Here is a 20,787-nt window from a genome sequence, read left to right as displayed (position 1 = left end):
GCAGACGGCCCAGCAGGAGGGAAACGGGAGGCGGACCCAAGGCCACAGCCCCAACCCCTGTCCACGGAGGGACGTGGCTGCGCCTCGCGTCCCAGCGCCTTCCGGGTCGGTCTCCCCGAGGCCGCGGGCGACGCCAGGTACGTGCTTGCAAATATGAAACCGAAATGCAGGTGATAACAGCGCAGCGAATCCACTTAAAATCCCCCAAAGAAATCATGTTGAGAGAAAGGACCATTTTGAAAGATCGATCATTTATCAGGGCAGCGAGCACAGGGCTGGCGAGAGCAGCTGGGACGCAACTCCCTGGTCACGCGGTAGGGAGCCCACGGGCACGAGCAGGTGCAGGGACGGGCGGTGCCCACTGGGTCCGAGGGAAGGACATGGGGGGGGCGCGCCAGGGGGCTCAGGGCTTGAACATCTGCCATGGACCCAGGGCGTGATCCCCGGTCCCGGGATCGAGTCCCGCAGGGAGCCTGATTCTCCCTCTGCCTGTGTCTCTGCCTCTCTCTGTGTCTCTCACGAATAAATAAATAAAATCTTCAAAAAAACAAAAAAGGGGCTGAGAGGAAATGTGTGAAGAAACGAGGGAACACGAAGCGAGTGTCAGGATCAGCAGGGGCCATGCGGAGGGCGGGAGACGTTCAGGGCCACGGGGTCAGCCGGGGCCACGGGGCCTCGAAGGCACAGTGGGGGGGTGGGGGGTTCTGAGCACAGACTCACCCCCTTGGGTCCCCTTTAGCTTCACCGAGAAGCCGTCACCGTCACCTGCGAGGCCCTGGGTCACCAGGGGCAGGCTTTGCCCCCAGTCGGGTGTCCTCCGGGCAGCCGCTCCTGAGACCCCCACCCTGGATGGAGTCGGCCCGCAGGCCACGGCTGGGTCCCTCGGGGCTGTCCCTCCCCAGCCCAGACGCCAACCTCGAGTGCAGGCTGTCACCTCACCTCCGAGCAGCTCCCGTGGGCCCTGCCTGGGGTGGAGCTAAAGGGCCAGAGCCGCTCGGAAGTGGGGACTCGGGTCGGCCACACCTGACCGAGGGCCCAGGGCCGGGACAGGAGGCACGGACCGGAGCAAGGCCGCGGAAGGGCACCGGCTGCCGTGCACTCCCCAGCACCTTCTGAGCACCCCTGGAAGGAAGCTCCCCGCACTCCCCAGTACTGGGACCTAATGGAACTTCATCAGGCACCCAAGACCCACCCCAATGTCCGGGTCCGCCCCGTCTCCCCTCCCTGGGGCTTGGGGCTGGGGCTCCGTACACCCACCTCTAATGGAGCAGCCCCATCCAGCGACCCCCGGAGCCCACCCAGCATGGCCCCCCTGGAACGCACGATGCTCCTGGCACTCTCCCTTCTCTGGCGGAAGCATGCCTCACCCCGTTTAGGGTCAAGAGGCATTGAAAGGTCACCAGCAGGTGAGACGGGTTATGACCCACCCCAGCCACTGGCCATCGTCTTCCAAGAGCCACCCCCCTCAAAGCAGCCTCTAAGAAGCGCCTTCCGACACCCCATCCAGGGCCCCCCCCCCGGCTGCCTGCCAAACGACGCACCTGCTCAAACATGTCTGCACCAGGCGGTGCCCACGACACCTGTTTACAGGAAGCTTTCGTCTATGCAGCCAGGTGCACAGAAAACGGAAGCGGAGCGAGGCCTTGTAGGCGTCAGAAATGCACCTGCCGGGTCGGGGGGACACCAGCAGGGAACGGCCATGTATTTGCCCACCGGCTCTGCTCAGGGAGGGCGGGTCACGGCATCACGGGGGGACGGCGAGCGTTCGGTCCCTTAGTCTACACAGACCTGGGCTGGAATCCAGACTGGGCACCAACAAGCTGTGTGACTGGTGTAGAGCTGCCTGCGTCTCCGGACGCCGGCCCCGCTCTGACACAGACACTCCCACTTTCCCCTTTTTTTTTCCCCATTTTTTTTTCTTTTATTAAGTAATGAGAATTCCTATTACCACGCTTAGGGCACCGCCAGGACAGGTACTGCTGACCTCCAGACATCGTAAAAGTTCACCAGACAGGCTCAGTAAGTCTGTGGGGACAGACGTTTCTCATTATTAAGAAAAATAAATTCTCCCGCCTTCCCATATGTTAACCGAACATAAATGAGAGAAATAAAGGGCTGAGATGGTTTATGGTCACGGAGGAACCGCCGATCAAATATTTATGGCGAAACTCATAAAAGTACTCACATGAATAATTTAACAGACGGAATTAAAATGCCGGACCAAATTGTCATGAATTGTCTTCTTTGACTTACGACTAATTCTATTCGAAGCATCTAGTGACATCCAGAATTAGGCATTCCCGGTGACCCTGACCATCAAATTATTTGGGAAAAATGTCCGAAGATTTCTTTTTTTTCTTCTCCTCCTTCTCTTTTTGGGCTGATGGCTTCAATCGCTCGCACATTAGCACCTGGTGGGGAGCACCTTAACCTACCCGGGGACTCAGCACGGGCCCCAGACGATGATCTCCACGGCACTGAATTCACCCAAAGGTTCTCAAAGCCTTTAAACCAAAGTATCGCAAATGCGGTGCGTTCAGGTCCTTTTTTAAAAAATGAACACCCCGAACAAAAAGGTGGGCAGAGATTGTGCATAAATATGTAGTTCGTTAAAGAATTTACAAAAGAAGGGCGTCTGGGTGGCTCAGTCGGGTCCCGACCCCGGGGTCCTGGGATGGAGCCCATGGCGGGCCCCTCGCTCAGCGGGGACTCGGCTTCTCCCTCTCCCTCTCCCCCCTGCTCATGCTCACTTTTTCCCTCTTTCACTGTCTCTCAAACAAATAAAACCTTTTTTTAGAAATCTACACGAGAGCCAATATATATCACAAAATACGGCGACAATGAAATTTTCAGATTACCGATACGGTTAAGATGAAAAATAACATAAACACCTAACGTTGCTGCATGTTTAAAGACACAGGCATAAGGATTCAGGGCTCGCAGGACAGCAGGCGAGTATGGTCTTCCCGTGGGGAACAAATATGAACCGTCTTTGACCAGTGACTCCCAATCCGACAGTTGTATTATTTAAAAAAAAAAAAAAAGGGACGTCTGGGTGGCTCACTCGTTAAGCATCTGCATCTTGGGTTCGGCTCAGGTCGTGACCTCGGGGACCTGGGATCGAGCCCCACGTGGTTGGGCTCCACACTAAGCATAGGTTCTCCGTCTCTGGCTTTCTCTCTGCCTCCCCTGCCCCTCACACTTGTGTGCACACATGCACGGTCTCTCAAATAATTAAAAAAACAAATCTTAAAAAAAAGTAAAAAATATATAAACAAGGGAAATTCATGACACATATCAAATAAGGTGGTTTATTACACCTCGCAGAATATAGTAGCAGGACGTTAGAAACAGGTGTCTGGGGGACCCTGGGGGGCTCAGCAGTTCAGCGCCACCTTCGGCCCAGGGCGTGATCCTGGGGTCCCGGGATCGAGTCCCACATCGGGCTCCCTACATGGAGCCTGTGTCTCTGCCTCTCTCTCTGTGTCTATCATGAGTAAATAAATAAATCTTTAAAAAAAAAAAAAAAGAAAGAAACAAGTGTCTGGGACTGATGGAGCAGTTCAGTGTACGGCGGACGTGCAGGGTCCTAACCTGCTGCCGGGAAGGGTACAGACGGCGGCTCAGTGATGGGCACCCCTGGTCGGTGAATAAAGCAGTTTACGAGGGGCTGCTACCATCTTTTGAAAATAATGTCTATACAGAAACATGGCCCCGAAGACAGGGGAGGAGGGAGGTCGGAGGAGTAGGGCCCGAAATAGTAAGAGCGTGTGTTCGTCTGAAGGAGAGGCAGGATGAAAGCATCAAATACGTAATTATGGGAAAACACTGACGCCAAATGAAAAAGTGTCACGAAGCAACACATGGAATTACTACGATTTACTAAATATACTAATAGTGAGCTGTAAAAGTCGGTATTTTGTTGTATGTACTTTCAGTGAAAAGCTCTTTTTTTCCGTTTAAAGACCTATTTATTTGAGAGAGTGTGTGAGCGACAAAGTGTGGGGTCCTTGGATTCAAAAGGCTCACGTCACAAACGCATTTCGACCTGCGTAAAAATGCATGTTTCTCTGTGTGCTGAGAACACGGCACCTTTCACGTTCTTCCCCGTTTTCTGGGTTTTCTCGACAGTAGGTGTTCCCACGTGCCGTAGTCCATGATTATTTGGCGACGACGGTACGCGTATTGGGGAAAGGAAGCGCAGCGTCACGCAACAGGCACCGTCGTCTGTTTACTGAGTCCCTGAATCTCAGCGCTGAGACGGCTCCTAAAGATCGTGTAATTGGAAAAAGTAATAAGGGCAGGCCGGGTGGCTCAGCGGTTAGCGCTGCCTTGAGCCCAGGACCTGATCCTGGAGACCCGGGATCAAGTCCCCCGTCGGGCTCCCTGCATGGAGCCTGCTTCTCCTTCTGCCTGTGTCTCTGCCTCTCTCTGTGTCTCATGAATAAATAAAATCTTTAAAAAAAAAAAGGGGGGGGGGGAAGAAAACCAGAAAGAAACATAAAAGGAAAGGAAAACGTTTTCTGACACCAGTATGCTTGTTAACATGACACGAAACCCAAAACACAATTACGTCTTAAATATTAAACATGGTGACACAGAAAATACACATTTTAAAACCAAGCTGGGTTACTGAGATCCTGGTTAATTTAAGTAAGCTCCGCGCCCAGCAGGGAGCCCCACGTGGGGCTCGAACTCCCAGCCCCGAGGGCAGCCCTGAGCTGGAGAGGATGCCCACCCCCCCGAACTCCCGGCCGGGGACCCCCCTGGCCACAGATTCCTGGGAGCGAGTTAAAGGCCGCGGGATCTCCTGGACGGGCCGGCAGAGAGACCAGGTGCAGCCCCGCTCCGCCAGCTGCTTCCTCAGGGGCAGGTCCCGGAAACACGGAGTTTGGGGATTTTGTTCTCAGTGCACCCGAGCAGGTCCCAGCCCCACAGCCGGACCCTCCGGAGCTCCACAGTCGGACGGAGGTGGAGCGCAGGCGCGGCTGCCTAGGCCGCTCTGTCGGATGGGCCCGGCCTTCGTCTCCGCACGGCCCCGGGCCCCACGGCTGGCACCAGCCGGCCTCCAGCTGGAGGGGGCACGGGGCGCAGGGACGTGGGGGTGGCGGGTGTAGCCACACAGAAGAGGAGTCCTCGCGCCCGAATCTTCTCTAGGCCCCTGGCCCCGCGTTCACCACGCTCCCTGCTCTGTCTTCGTGTGCAGCCACAAGGCGCCCACCCGAGTTCATCTTGCCGAGCTCAGATGGAGCACACTGTCCAGGCCTCAGGGGTGCTCGGAGCCACGTGGGGGATCCCCAGCCCTGGTATTGCTCAGAGCCACGTGGGGGATCTCCAGCCCTGGGGATGCTCGGACCCATTTGGGGGATCCCCAGGCCTGAGGATGCTCAGAGCCACATGGGGGATCTCCAGCCCTGGGGATGCTCAGAGCCACGTGGGGGATCCCCAGGCCTGAGGATGCGCAGAGCCACATGGGGGATCCCTAGCCCTGGGGATGCTCAGAGCCACGTGGGGGATCTCCAGCCCTGGGGATGCTCGGAGCCACTTGGGGGATCCCCAGGCCTGAGGATGCTCAGAGCCACATGGGGGATCTCTAGCCCTGGGGATGCTCGGAGCCACGTGGGGGATCCCCAGGCCTGAGGATGCTCAGAGCCACATGGGGGATCCCCAGCCCTGGGGATGCTCAGAGCCACGTGGGGGATCTCCAGCCCTGGGGATGCTCGGAGCCACGTGGGGGATCCCCAGGCCTGAGGATGCTCAGAGCCACGTGTGGGATCCCCATCCCTGGGGATGCTCAGAGCCCTGTGGGGGACGAGTCTGCAGGTAGATGTGACCCAACACCCCGTCAGCATCCCTGCGTACCTCTCACCTCCCTCCCCATCCAAGCTTCCCTACTCAGAAGCGACAGCTCGTACCCCCCAGGAGACACCTTGGGGAAGAGGAGATTCACCCCAGGGTTCAGGGTCCTCCAGCTGGGTCAGTACCTAAATTTACACAAGGTGAACAAAAGAAAAAATAAGGAGCTTCTAGTACATGCGCGTGGAGGCCCAATAACCAACCTGAAGCCTAAAGCGGGAGCAGGGCCAGGAGACCGTCTGGGGCGAGGCCAGGGCAGGGGGGGCAGCCCCGCAGCTTCAGGGGCTCCGAGCGGCACCTGCAGGTCTGTGGTCCCTGTCGGCGGGATGCGGGTGCGGAGGGACCCCCTCTCAGGGTGCAGCGCCCCCAGGCCACTGGCGTGTAAGGTGGGGACGCTCCTGCTCCATGGCCCAGGCTCCCCCTGCCACACGCTGGAAGTGAGGCCTGAGAGGAGGGAAGACCCTCCTCTGTCCAAGGTTCCATGAGAAACCGCGATTTCAAGGCCCAAAGTGGTCCTGGCCTGGCCCTGGCCCGGCCCGCAGCCCCGAGGCTCCCGCGTCCTCCCGACCCCTCTCAGCCCCGAGGGAGCGGCCACTCGGGCACCTGCCCCGTGTGCACTAGTAGCCCGCCTGTGGGGGGGCTGCACCTGCCGCGAGCTCCACGGTGGGTGACCTGGCCCCACGCGGCCTCCCACGCTGCTTGCAGGGGCCGCGGCTCCTGAGCTGTGAGGAAAGGCGGATGGAGCAGAGACGGCACTGGGGGCGAAGCCCAGCCCAGCCTCGGGACAGCAGGGCCTGGAGCGGCTCCAAAGGCTGAAGGTGCTCAGATCACCCGCCGCCCGGCCTCCATCCGCACTGGGGTAGCAAGCAGGGGCGAAAGGTGAGGATCCAGGTGAGGATCCGAGGGCGGGAGGCAGAGCGGAGTGCAGGTAACCTGGTGCTGGCAAACCAGAGCGGAGACATTTCCCTCACTTGGGGGGTGAGGCTTCAGGAGGAGGGGGGAGGGGATGGAGGGAGAGAGGGAGGGAGAGGAAGGAGAAGAGGGAGGAGGGAGGGAGAGGAGGGGGGAGGGAGGAGGGAAGGAGGGGAAGGAGGAGTGAGGAGGGAGAGGGGAGGCAGGGAGGAGGGAGGGAGGAGGGAGGAGGGAGAGGAAAGAGGAGGGAGAAGAGAGGAGGGAGAAGGGAGGAGGGAGAGGAAGGAGGAGGGAGAGAAGGAGAGGAGGGAAAGAAGGAGAGAGGAGGGAGGAGCGAGGAGGGAGGGGGAGGCAGGGAGGAGGGAGGGAGAGAGGAGGGAGGAGGGAGAGAAGGAGAGAGGAGGAGGGAGGAGAGAGAAGGAGGGAGGAGGGAGAGGAGAGAGGAGGGAGAGAAGGAGAGAGGAGGGAGGAGCGAGGAGGGAGAGGGGAGGCAGGGAGGAGGGAGGGAGAGAGGAGGGAGGAAGGAGGGAGAGAGGAGGGAGGGGAGGGAAGAGCCGAGCAAGCCAGGGCAAAGCCCCACACAGGCCGACAGCGCCACCCAGACCCTCCGCCCAGACCCTCCGGGAAGCAGGCAGATCTGCGAGCGTCGCCCGCCCTGAGCTCGACCCGCTGCCGGGCTTGTCCCCGGGGGCTGTCGCAGTGGTGGCCACGGCCCACCCGCTCCAGGGAGGCCACGGTGCTTGTTCCAACCCGCAGATGTGTAGGCCTCAGAACCAAAGGTCACGAAGTTGGACCTAACACTCTGCGCTTTTTATGAGCGTCCAAGTTTTCTTTTTCTTTTTTCTCCCTCTGATGACGGCCACCCTGGCAGGGGCGAGGTGAGGCCCCGCTGTGGCTGGGATCTGAGGACCTGATGCTGAGCATCTTGCCCGCACCTGTTGTCCATCTGGGTGTTTCTTCTGGAAATGTCTGTTCACGCACTTCGCCCACTTTTTATTTGGGTTGTTTATCTTTCTGCTATTGAGTTCGAGGAGTTCCTCAGATTTTTTCGGATATGAACCCCTTATTGGATATACGGTTTGCAAATACTTTTTCCCCAATCCGTGGGTTTCCTTTTCATCCTACGAAATCCTTTGCTGTGCAGAAGCTTTCGTTGGGAATGAGGAGAAGCCCGATGCCTCCTGCACTACTGGCGGGAACGCAAACGGGGCGGCCGCCGCGCGGCGGCTGGGGAGGGCCTTCCACAAGAACCACCAGGGGCTCCGTCGGCGGAGCGTCAGCTCTTGGTTTTGGCTCAGGCCGCGATCTCAGGGTCATGGGATCGAGCCCCACATGGGGCTCCACCCTCATCAGGGAGTCTGCCTGAGATTCTCTCTCTCCCTCACCCCCTCTCCCTGCTTGTGAACTCGCTCTCTTTCTCCACAATAAATTTTTAAAATCATTTAAAAAAAAAAATAACAACTACCACATGATCCATAAATCCTTCTTCCAGGTATATATCAAAAAAAAAAAAAAAAAAAACAACGAAATCAGGACCTCGAGGAGATGCCATCCAGGGCCATCATTCCACGGGGCCGCGTACCACACACAAGGGCCCCGACTCCAGCAGCAGGTGGATGGATCAAGAGAACATGCACGTGCACACGTCTATAGACCAGAACATTGTTCAGCCTTAAATAGGATGGAAAGTGACACCTGCTGCCACGAGGACAACACGATGGCTCATGCGAGATGCTCCTTGATCCCACCCGTCTGAGGAATCTGAGATGGTGCAGCTCCTGCGCGCAGAGGAGCGTGGTGGTGGCCGGGCGCTGGGTGCGGGGACTCGGGGACGCGTGCAGCAGGTGCAGTTCCAGCTCCAGCGACCCGCTCCCTGCGCCTCGGGTTCTCTTAGGCTGTTTGTTTCCCGGAGGACGAGCTGTGAGCACGACTCCCGGGAGCCGCAGCCCTCCCACGACACCTCAGCCTGGCTCCCTGGATCCTCTGCGGGGCCGGGGCTGCTGGGAGGGCGCAGGAGGCCCCCCGAGAGCAGGGAGCAGCACACCAGGCTGGCGCAGGCGGTGCTGCCAACGGTCACCGAGGACCTGCTACGCAGCCTGCACCCGTGGGTCGCTGAAGCGCAGGATTCCCGGCAAAAAGCAGACAGCATCGTGTGGGTGACAGGAAACCAGCCCCAGGAATAGGGACGAAGGGTCACTAACCGCTCGGGGCAGCTGAGACCGGGGCCTCGTGACCCGAGCCCACGTGGGGCTGGCGTAGGCGCGGAGGGTCTAGTAACCGGGCCCTTGGGTGCGCGTGGTCCCACGCAGACTGTCCAGCCCGTCAAGCCTGGCCGCTTGCACGCAGACGTCGACATCTCGCTTGGGGGGCTGGGAGTCCAATCGGGCTCACCGCCCCACTGCCCACGCTCCCCTTCTTATGGGGACGCCAGGCAGACGGGGTTAGGACCCACTCATATCACCTCATTTTTACCCTAATTACCTTCTCAAAGATCCTGTATCTCCACATGCTGAGGCACCAGGGGCTCAACATGCAAATCTGGGGGGCAGAGCTCAGTGCACAACACGCCTGTGCTGCTGAGAATCGGGATAAAGACCCAGAATTCGTGAATCTAAATAGAATTCTCCTTTGGCTATCCCACCACAGTGGAGGGTGTCAACGGGTGCTGCCTGGACCCACAGTGTGGCCCGGGAGCCTAGGAGAAATGCAGGTTCTCGAGCCCCCACCCCTCCAGGAACCACCAAATCAGAAAGTCGGGGGCCGAGGCTCCGTCATCTGCGCTCTAACAAATTCTGCAGGTCGTCGTGGCGACGTGAGATCATGCAAGGAGCTGGCCCGGTTACTCATGCCTCTTCCAGACGCCGTGAGAAGCACGCGTTGGGCTTTGCAGAAAAGGGAGAGACTCAGGGAGAGGGCAGGAGCAGGGGCTGTGCCTGGGGGCGGGGTGGGGTTCCTGTTGGAGCCTCCAGAGTTTGGGCAAATCAGCCAAGTTCCTACAGCTCAGTGTCCACAAAGGAATCCTAACAAAAAAGCAATATCTGAGGGCACCAAGGGGAGAGGAAAGATCTTTGTAAGTGATTCTAGAAACTTCCTCTCTCCAGTGTGGATCACGCCGCCGTCACCAAAAAGCCAGGAAAGCACTTTACCCAGAAGACATTGGCACTCGCTGTCTCCCAAATCCTGATTGAGCATTTTGATAAAGTTCTAGCTGCTATTTTATATAAATTTCACTTAGGTGGATGCCTCCTGTGGAGCTTCATGGGAGGATTTCAGAATACAATAAAATTGGCAAATGCAAGGAAATCTCATACCAAATTTGTCTTAATGCCTCCTGGTCTCATGTCCTTTTTTAGTAATGAAACACTTAAATAGATTTTTTAATGATGTATTTTCCAGTTCCATAATTTGTAATTTGAATGATAAATAAAATTGCATTTTTTATATCATATTTTACAACGGTAATAGAAGACACTATAATGTTCCTTCCCTCGGGGTTCTTTTTTACATTTAAAGTACCTTTTTTTTTCACATAACATTACCTTCTTTGGCACATGTTTTATTTCTAACATATTTGCATGGATTTTCATAATGTCCCCCAAACTCAGAACATGAAATTATCATTTTTTGGGGAAACAGGTGCATAACCATAATGAAGAGGATGTATGTAGGCATTGCACTTCCAGTGTAAATCACCCTGAGTTCTCAATGATGACAAAACATTTATGAGAACATAATCATATTTTCTTTAAATTCGCTCTTACATGAGAAAGTCATTAACTAATGTGCCTTAAAAATAAATGAATGCTCAGAGGCAAAACCAAACCCTTTAGGTAAAATGCTAATAATAAAAAGAGAAAGTAACGTGTATGCACAGTCGAAGTACAGTCTATACATACTCGGTGCAAGAGGGAGCAAGTGTATGTTCAGCAGAACATGACTAAGGAGAAATGACACAGCAATAACATAGATGGATCTGAGGGACAAGATATAAGAAAAAAACACAGACTCCTGTGCAAACACGATGACGCCGTTTATACGACATTCAATAAAACGCACGATCACTGGAAGGTGAGAGCATCACCACGGGGCCGGGGTCTGACTTGGAGAGGGCAGCGGGGCCGGGCCAGGCGCTGGGACGTCCTACCTTGACCCAGGAGGTGGTGACACAGGTGTGTGCCATGGAAGAAGGCGTCTGATTGTGCGACCAAGAAATACGCCATTTGGGATCCAATGGAAGTCAGCGAAACAAATGTAAACACCGTTCTTCAAAAATAGAACATTCGTGAGCACAGGTAAGCGACAACCGTGTCGTAAAACAAGAAACTCACCTGGCTGATAAGCATGAAGGGGAACTGAACGTATTGTAGTAATTTTTGGTAGGGAGAAGTCTAAACCAGCCCCAGTCACTCCTACTTCGTGGAAGGTCCCAATCCCCTCCCCTCAAGCGTGGGTAAGTCCTCGAACACCCGACTGTCACTCTTACGACTGGATCACAGCGTTCAGAAGGAAAGGTGAAGAGCTTTGGCAGATCTAATCTCTAATTTGTTAAGTTGATCAAAATGGGGATTTTTCCAGGGACTTTGTAGAAGAAATATGTCCTGTTGTGAGGGGACCACATGGCTAAGATTCCAGGATGCCCCGTAGGACCTTGAGAGCAAACCCAACAGCCCGCCAGCCGGCCCGTGTGGGCCTCAGTCCTGAAACCACAAGGAACTGAGTTCTGCCAACAAGCTGGATGACAGCACGGGTTGGTGGTGCCTCGCGGCGATTCATCACAAGGAATGTTCATCTGCTCTTTGCTTCTTGCAAAGCTCCTAGGACCTGTGGGTTTTCCGAGATGATTAGAGCAAGGGCGTGTCTGTTGTCATGTTAATGAGCTTACGGAAGTGACTGAGAAGCCAGCTAAGGGCCAGGGGAACCACCACCTACATGCAGGGCTGGAACGTTCATTCTCTTCCCCTCGACTGCCAGGGACCAGAGGGGGGCTGGGGGTCGAATCAATCACCAATAGGCAATGATTTAATCGTGCCCGCGTCATAAAGGCCCCATGAAAACCCGGAAGGATGAGGTTCAGAGAGCTTCCAGGCTGGTGACTACTTGAAAATTCAGGGACGGCGGCTCCAGGAGAGGCTGCAAACTCTGGGACCCTTCCCACATTCTCTGCCTCATGCATCTGAGGAATTCTGACACCGGCCACACGGAGGATGAATCTTGAAGTCGTTAAGCTGGTTGAACTAAGCCAACCACAAGAGGACGGATACCGTCCGAGGGGTCTGGAAGAGTGGAGTTCATACAGACCGGAAGGAGGATGGGGCCCCAGGGGCTGGGCGGGGGAAGGGGAGCTGGTGACCACTGTGCAGTCTTGGCTGGAGAAGGCAAAGGAGCCCTGGAGACGGATGGCGGGCGGTCATGGCCGCGAAATAACGTGAATGTACTTGACGCCGCAACTGTGCACCTCAAGACAGTGCATGTTGTATCCTGGTAAATAGGTGAGTGGGTAAATAAATATTAACAATTCACTCATTTATTTATCAACCATTTGGCATTCTCTTGCACGAATAAACCTTCTACATAAAAAAAAAAAAAAAACTAGAATGAAAATTGTGAACGTATCTCACAGAGCTATTCGACCAAACCAGAGGGCTTCTAGGAAGCGTCGTGGGGTGGTCTCCTCTGCCCCCACCCTCTCTGCAGAACCACAAACAGAAGCAATTATCTCAAAAGGACCTGGATTCGAGCTAATGGAGGAGCACTACCAGCGTCCGAGGAAGTTCCCTGAAGTTCCCAGGAAGCCGTTCCTCAGATGCAGTGTGAGCACAGACTAAAGGGTCAGGGAGACACAGCAGGGAGCCAGACCACGGAGCTTCTTGGCCACAGGCCTCCCGCCAGGGAGAGACCAGACCGAGGGTGATTCAGGCAACTGAAGGGCCCTGGGACACCTAGATGGGCCATATGCTGGCCTGCAAAACTAGCCTCAATAAATAAAAAAAGGCTTAAAAGCATACAGCATTTCCCCCTCTGGTCCCCGTAGAACGATATTGGACTTTACTGAAAAAAGAAATCTGGGAAACCCGTAAATACGTGGAGATTTAAAAACATAAACTCAGAGGCACCAGGCTGGCTCAGCTGGAAAAGCAGGCAACTCTGGATCTCGTGGGGGGTAAGAGGTTCGAGGCCCACCATGGGTGTGGAGGGGAGTTAAACAAACACACACTTTTTAAATTAAAAAAATAAATAAATAAAATAAAATAAAATAATAAATTAAACAAACACACTTTTTAAATTAAAAAAGTAAATTAAAAATAAATTGAAGAAACACACTTTTAAAAAAACACACAGTTTTTAAATTAAAAACATAAATAAAATAAATAAATAAATAATAAAAAAATAAAACATAATCTTAAATAAACAATGAATCAAACAGGAAACCAAAGGGGAAGTTAGTAAATATCCATAAATTAATAAAACTGAAGATAACAAGATCCCAAAACTAAGGGACCCGTGGAAGGGGTGTGTAGAGGGGAACCTACAGCTGTAAACGCTGGTATAAAAGAAAGATCTTGGGCACCTGCGTGGCTCAGCTGGTTAAACATCTGCCTTCCAGTCAGGTCATGCTCCCGGGTCCTGAGGTCAAGCCCTGAGTGGGGGTCTCTGCTGCACCCTTTGCTCATCCCCACCCCACCTCACCCCCATGCTCGCTCGCTCGCTCACAAATAAATGCATAAAATTATTGATGAGCACTGGGTGTTATTCTATATGTTGGCAAACTGAACACCAGTAAAAGATAAATAAATAAATAAATAAATAAATAAATAAATAAATAAATAAATATATAAAATAAATAAAGTAAAATAATAAAATAAATAAAATAAAATATAAAATAAAAGAAATAAAAGAAAGAAAGAAACACCCACAAACAAAATTCAGGCTCAGATGGCTTCACTGGTGAATTCCACCAAACATTTGAAGAATGAATTCTTCACAAACACTTGCAAAAACTAGGAGGAGGAGGAGGAAACACTTTCCAACTCATCCTATGGGGCAACACCGGGATAGGAATCCCAGGCAAAGACATCAACACGTAAAACACGACAGGCCAGAGGCCAATGCTTGTTACAAATACAGACTCAACCTCCCCCCAAAAAATACCCCCCACTCCTATCTATCAGTCTATTAAAAGAATCGTATAGGGACGCCCGGGTGGCTCAGCGGTTGGGCATCTGCCTTGGGCCCAAGGCGTGACCCTGGGGTCCTGGGATCGAGTCCCACGTCAGGCTCCCTGCATGGAGCCTGCTTCTCCCTCTGCCTGTCTCTGCCTCTCTCTCTGGGTCTCTCATGAATAAATAAATTGAATATTTTTAAAAAAAGAATCATATACCATGAAACCAAGTGGGATTTGCCTGAGTTGGCCAATGAAATGCTGCTTTAGCAACTAAAAATCAATTCCTACATCACATCAATAAATAAAGCCAAGAAAACCACACGACCGTCTCAACAGGTGCAGGAAAGCATCCGGCTACTGCTCTCTGCGTGTCACGATAAACCCTCCCATCAACCAGAAACAGAAACTTCCACAACGTCACAGAAGGCATCTCTGAAAGGCCCACGGGTAGGACCACAGTTCTCACATAAGAGAAGACTCTGGCAACCTCAGAGGCCAAGTCAGCCGAGTCCTAGAACCGGGTAGGGGAGCGGAAGAGACGTTTCTCCCAAGAGGATGCGGACGCCGGTGAGCTCAGGAAAAGGTGCTCGGCGGCCTGGGCCACTGGGGGCCGCAAGTCCAACGGCAGGAGCTGGCGCCCGCACCCCGACACGCCTCGGCCCCCGCTAGCGACCTCAGGCGCTGGTGCCAGCGCAGAACAGGAGCCCACGTCCCGCCCGCGGGGTGCGGAGCGCAGGTCCGTCACGCGGGTAAACGCACGAGCCAGCCGTTCCCCTCCTTGGCACCTACCCCAGGAGACACACGCCTGCAAAAGCCTGCACACAGGGGTGCCGGGGTCCGTCGGTTAAGCCTCCGACTCTTGATTTCAGCTCAGGTCATGACCTCACGGTCGTGGGATCGAGCCCTGCGCCGGCCGCCGTGCTGGGCCTGGAGCCTGCTTGTCCCTCTCCCTCTGCTCCTCCCTCAACTCCCTCTCTCCTTCTCTGTCAAATAAATAAAATCCTTAAAAAAAAAAAAAAAGCTTGCATGCAAACGTTCACAGCAGCGCCTTCGTAACCGGAAACCGGCCAAATGAACAGATAAGCAAATCGTGATCTATCCATACAGACGAAGACCGTTTGCAAATCCAAAGAACGAACACACGCTACATGCGTGACCCTTGAAAACACGATGCTACGTGGGAAAAAAAAAAAAACAGTCAAAAAGGCCCACGCGTTACATGATCCCATTTACGTGCGGTGCCCGGAAGAGGCAAATCTGTGGAGACGGGTGGCAGGTCACAGTCACCCGGGAGGATGGGAGCAGATGGCTAAGCTGATGCCCTGTTTTTTTTGGGACCACGAAGATTGTCCTAAAATCGACGGGGGGGGGGGGTGGGGGGAACGGCCGCACAACTCCGAACAAGCCACAAGCCGCCACGCTGGACGCTTTAAATGGGCGAGCTGTGAGGTGGATGGATCCTATCTCAATAAAACTGCTCAAACAAGAGAGAAGCCCGACGCCGCGGGTCATCAGGGAACAGCGATTAAAACCGCAGCGAGGGGGGCGCCGGGGGCTCAGAGGGCCTTTGGCTCAGGCCGTGGTCTCAGGGTCCTGGTTCGAGTCCCGCCCGGCTCCCGCTCACTGCCTCCCCTGTCCTGCCCACTCTCTGGCTAGCTCTGCGCTCTCTCCGACAAATACATAAATAAATCTTTAAAAAAAAAAAAAGATTGATTGATGATTGATTGATTTATGATAGACGCAGAGAGAGAGAGGCAGAGACACAGGAGGAGGGAGAAGCAGGCTCCATGCAGGGAGCCCAACGTGGGACTCGATCCCAGGTGTCCAGGATCGTGGGGCAAAGGCAGGCACTAAACCGCTGAGCCACCCGGGGATCCCCTATATAAATAATCTTAAAAAGGATTTTAAAGCACGATGAGAAACCCCACATAGCAGGTGCAATGCCTCAGGTTTGCTGGGGTTTGGGGTTTCTTTGGCCCTGGGACGTGGGCAAACAGCTGTCACGTGCTGCTGGTGAGCGAGCGGCACCGAGAACCCCCGATATGGGCTCTGACGCATTCAGCTGCCGCTACTTATCCCTGCCTCCGTGCTGCTGACGGACTGGGGTCTCCAGGGGGGAGGCGGGTCCCCTGGCCCACCCGGGGCGCGCCACTGCCCATTACCAGCACCCGATCCGCTGGCGCTGCGGCCACTCAGCCAGAGGCCGAGCCTGGGGACGTCGGTGTCTATGCAACGCAGGTGCCTCAGGTCCACACTGAGCTCCGGGGGGGGATGGAAGCTCCAAGAAGGCGAAGCTCCTGCCTGGGCTTCTCTCCACGGGAACCCACTCCCCCTCGGCGCCCCGAGAATGAGGCTGGATCAACCGTTGGGAGCGAGTGGGGACAAGAGGAGCGGCTGTCATGACTCCGATTTTACGTGCGGACAAACTGCTACTACAGTGAACTCGGTCCTGAGGCCCAGAGTGAGCTGCCCCTCGACACAGCCACGTCTTGTACGAGGCTGGACGAGAGCTGCGGGCTTCTGCGTCTGCACGGGCCCTGCCTCCCGGTCGCGCCATCCGGGCCCCTTCCACCGAGGGGTTCCGGGGAAGGATGCGGGCGCGTGTGCCCCGTGCTTACAGCGCAAGCAACGCCGCGTACTTACAGGAGCCCCGGGCCCGCTCTGGGGGCCTCTGGTCCCGCCGCGCCCGCTCGGCCGCCGACGGCTTCTTGGGACCTTGCAGCAGCGTCAGGAACACCTTTTGGAAAATGAAAAAGGAGGTTTCCTGTTATCCAGACTCATGTGCACAACGTGCTGGTGCTCCTGGCGTCAGCTACGCGGAGAGGCCCCCAGGACAGCCTACAGCACACGCACACCCGGGCCTCAGTGGCTTTCCCGGCACCGGCCTGGCCCTCGGCTGCGGGTCGTAGGCCGCCCCTGGCTCCACAGACGGGGGAGCGCTGACACGGGCCCGCGGGCACTGAGGCCGGACGCCAGGCCAACCGAGGGCAGGAGCGGGCAGGCAGATGGAGGTGCCGCGAGCAGCGTGCGTCCAGCGCAACCCGCGTCTGTGGCCGCCCCAGCCTCTCGGGAAGTCGGACCTGAGCCCAGAAACTGGTCTCTCAGCTGGTCCAGCACGGGTGGGAAGCCTCGTGTAAGGATCCCCCTGACGCGGCCCCCACGGGCAGCCCACGCGCCCACAGCGGTTGGTTCCAGCCACGGCTTGAGGTCCCCCTTAGTTGGCGCTGGAAGCAGGAGTGCAGCTTTCGTGTGTTCAGATCCCAGGACAGCGAGAGGTGAGAAGCCACCTGAGCCAGGGCGGCGATCCAAGCCGAGAGCCACACCTGAGGTCGCCCGGGGCCCAGGGGACCTGAGGGCATGTGCACGGGGCTGTGCTTGGTGTGCTTGAGCCTGCAGCGGCCTCCGCTGTGGGAAAGGCCGGGCACCGGGCACAAGGGCGGGCTCCCTGCCCAGACCCGGCCAGCTCTGCACCTGCAGGCTCGGGACCCGGCGCCCAGAGCACCAGCTGCAGTCTCGGGAGCAGGCGAGCCACGATGAGCCGCGCAAGTTCAGCGGGAGAGGCTTGCACACAGTAAAACCTCGCCCGTGGTTGTGCAGACCGCACCCTCCGACTCTGCCAACCTAAGAAGATAAATGCACAAGTACAGACTGTCTGTGGGTGCCTTGAGGAGCCTCCAGCCTGCAGGGAGCTGGCAAGCAAGCCTGCGGGGCGAGGGGCGCACGATCTCATCCCACATGACGAGCGTGGGACGGAGTCCGGAGAGAAACCCCACGCTCTACGGAGTAAAGGGCCTCGAGGTCTCATCAGCTCTGGTCAGGCTACTTGTACTTGAAGGTAGCCCCTGGCCGACTCCCAGCAACCCCGGGAAGAGATGCAAACCTCAAGACCACCAGCACCAACCATGATGGCAACTGAGGACTGTTGCCCCGGGGCGCCAGCGCGCCACCTGGGGAAAAGGATTCTGCTCCCGACTTAGCTTCCTCTATGATAAATGTAAGAGTAAGACACGGAACGGAGCTGCCGCGAGCGGTGGGTGTGTTTGTGCACAGGGGAAGGTCGGCACTTGCCCAGGGGAAGCTTCCATGGCCGGTCCTGACAGAAGCCGGGTCAGCGGAGGAGGAGGAGGGGGATGTATGGAGTGGAGGAGGAGGAGGAGGAGGAGGACAAGGGGGAGGACGAGGAGGGGGAGGAGGAGGAGGAGGAGGAGGAGGATAAGGGGGAGGACGAGGAGGGGGAGGAGGAGGAGGAGGAGGAGGGGTGGAGGGGGAGGAGGGGGAAGAGGGGGAGGAGGAGGAGGGGGAGGACGGGGAGGGGGAAGAGGGGGAGGAGGAGGAGGGGGAGGACGGGGAGGGGGAGGAGGGGGAGGAGGAGGAGGGGGAGGACGAGCAGGGGGAGGAGGGGGAGGAGGAGGAGGGGGAGGAGGAGGAGGGGGAGGGGGGAGGAGGAGGAGGAGGACGGGGGAGAACGAGGAGGGGGAGGAGGGGGAGGAGGAGGAGGGAGGAGGAAGAGGAGTGGGATGAGGAGGAGGAGGGCAATGAGGAGGAGGGGGTGATATACAGAGTGGAGAGGGAAGAGGGGGAGGAAGGGGATGAGGAGGAGGAGGAGAGGGGAAGAGGAGCGGGAGGGAGAGGAAGGGGAGGAGGGGGAAAAGGAGGAGGAGGACCTACGAGTGGAGGAGGGGGGGAGGAGGAGGGGGAGGAGGAGGACTCCGGAGCACCACGTCCCGATGGTCACTTGAGTCTGCCGTCAGCCCGGCCCAGCGACAGCAGCCGGCTCCTGGCCCAGGAGGAGGCACCATAGCCCAGGCGCCAGCGTTCACCGAGCGCAATGATGAAGACTTATTTGGGGGCCCCCGGGGGGGCTCAGTCGGTTGAGCACCTGCCTCTTGATTTCGGCTCAGGTGGTGACCTCGGGGCCCCGGGATTGAGCCCCCCGGAGCGTGGAGCCTGCCTGAGTCTCTCCTTCTCCCTCTGCCGCTCCCCTGCTCGCTGCCACTGGCTCCCGTACATCAACAGGTAAACCCCGGGAAGAGGAGCGCGGCCCGCGGGGACCCCAGGAAGGCGTCGGAGTGCGGACCACGCCCCTCAGACCCGGCTGCCCGCCTGCGGTTCGGGGGAAGTGGGGAGGCCGGAGTGGGTGGCGGCGAAGGGCCCCAGGCCACGCACAGGACCCCACGCACCCACCCGGCCTCCTGCAGGACCCTCATCTCAGCTCATCTTCTGGATTCCCTGCAATCAGCTCCGGTTTCCAAAGTCAAAGGAAAACCACATGAGGGCAGGTCACGTCGCTTTTCCTGACGTTTAAGTGAATCCATCACACAAATCGAGTAAGAGCGAGACAGATGATGACATTGCGCCCGACGGTAACAGTATGAACGATCCAAGTCAAGAAGGGGCAGGGGCGGCCGGTGGCTCAGTCAGGTAAGCATCTGGATATTGGCTCAGGTGTGATCTCAGGGTCGCGGCATCGCCCACGTCAGCAGCGGGTCTGCTGGAGACTCTCTTCCCCCCCCCCACTCTCTCTCTTGCCCAAACAGATAAATAAATCGTCTTTAAAAAAGTGGTTAGAGGACCTGAATGGACATTTCTCAGGGGAAGACACGCAGGCGGCCAACAGACCCCTGGAGAGACGCGCCGTCCCTGTCAGCAGGGGGATACGAGTCCAACCCACAGGAGACGCCCTCACTCCCGTCCGAACGCCTGTCGCCCAAATGACAAGAAATCACAGGCGTCGGCAAGGACGTGGGGAGGAAGGCCCCCTCGTGCGCTGCGGGTGGCGACGGGAACCCGGGCAGGCACTCCGGAACACGCGTGGACGTCCTCGAATAATTAAAAATAGAATTACCGCGTGACCCAGCGATCCCACCTCTGGGTGGAAATGAAAGGAAATGAAAAGTCTCTACTGAAGAGGCATCTGCTCCCTGTGCTCCCTGTGCTCCCTGCAGCACTCGGTGCAGCAGCCCAAGGGCCAGGGTCCACGGGGGATGAACGGATAAGGAGGGGCTAGTAGACAGACAGGTGGGCAGGTAGATAGACAGGTGGGCAGGTAGGTAGGTAGGTAGGTAGGTAGGTAGGTAGACAGACACACAGAAGGGCAGGTAGGCAGGTAGACAGATAGACAAATAGATAAAAAACAGACAGACAGGTAGACAAATAGATATAGACAGGCAGGCACGTAGGTAGATATAGAAACAGAGCAGGGGCCCCCGGGGCCGGGTGTCTCCCCAGGGCAGGGGGGTCCCAGGGCAGGGGTCCAGCACAGGCTGTCACTGAGTCGGGGTGTGGGAAGGAGGGACCCCAGAGCCATCGGGGGCGTGGAGGCCCCAGGGGAGTCCCCCGTCCCCCCATCCAGGAGGCTGGCAGGAGCCCGGGACCCCTCCAGGGGCAGCTCCGCGGGCATTTCCTGGGCGACCCTGTCCAGCTGGAGCTCCCCAGGCTGCGCGGAGCCCCTGCCGTCAGCCCCACCAGGTGCAGCCTCGTGGGTCCCGGGGCCTGGAGTCAGATTCCCACCCCGGGGCCCTGTGTCCGGCGCCGGGACCCCGGGATGCAGGCGGGGCTCTGAGGGCCGCCCCACAGGGGAGTCATCGCCACCCGGGCGTAGCAGCTACAAAGACCTCAGCTTCTACCTCCATGAAAAACCCCGTCAGAAGCGAAGGCCCCTGCTGCCCGAGGCCTGGGTGGCCCCTGCGTCCTGCGGCAGCCGTGGGGGCCCCGGCGGACGGTGACAGAGCAGCCGCAGGCCCCTCGGGCTCAGCGCTCGCAGCCTGCTGTGGCCCGGCTGAGGCCCTTGATCTGTCGGGCTTCTACTCAGTAAGGCCTACGACGGAGACGGACGGAGACGGAGACGGAGACGGAGA

At 56.9% G+C, this 20,787-nt stretch overlaps 1 protein-coding gene across 1 annotated transcript in view; it reads right to left on the bottom strand.

Moving 5' to 3' along the window:
- The window catches only part of ABCA13 (ATP binding cassette subfamily A member 13), a 240,985-nt gene that overhangs the window by 80,924 nt on the left and 139,274 nt on the right, over positions 1 to 20,787 (bottom strand). The window contains exon 45 of the mRNA XM_041773932.1: positions 16,574 to 16,667. Coding sequence (XP_041629866.1) covers positions 16,574 to 16,667 — 94 coding nt within the window. The remainder of the gene's footprint in view (positions 1 to 16,573; positions 16,668 to 20,787) is intronic.

This window comes from Vulpes lagopus, chromosome 11, assembly GCF_018345385.1.
Source record: "Vulpes lagopus strain Blue_001 chromosome 11, ASM1834538v1, whole genome shotgun sequence".
Lineage (NCBI taxonomy): Eukaryota > Metazoa > Chordata > Mammalia > Carnivora > Canidae > Vulpes > Vulpes lagopus.
Note: the sequence above shows the minus strand (reverse complement) of the source record. Positions and strands in the feature narration are given on the sequence as shown.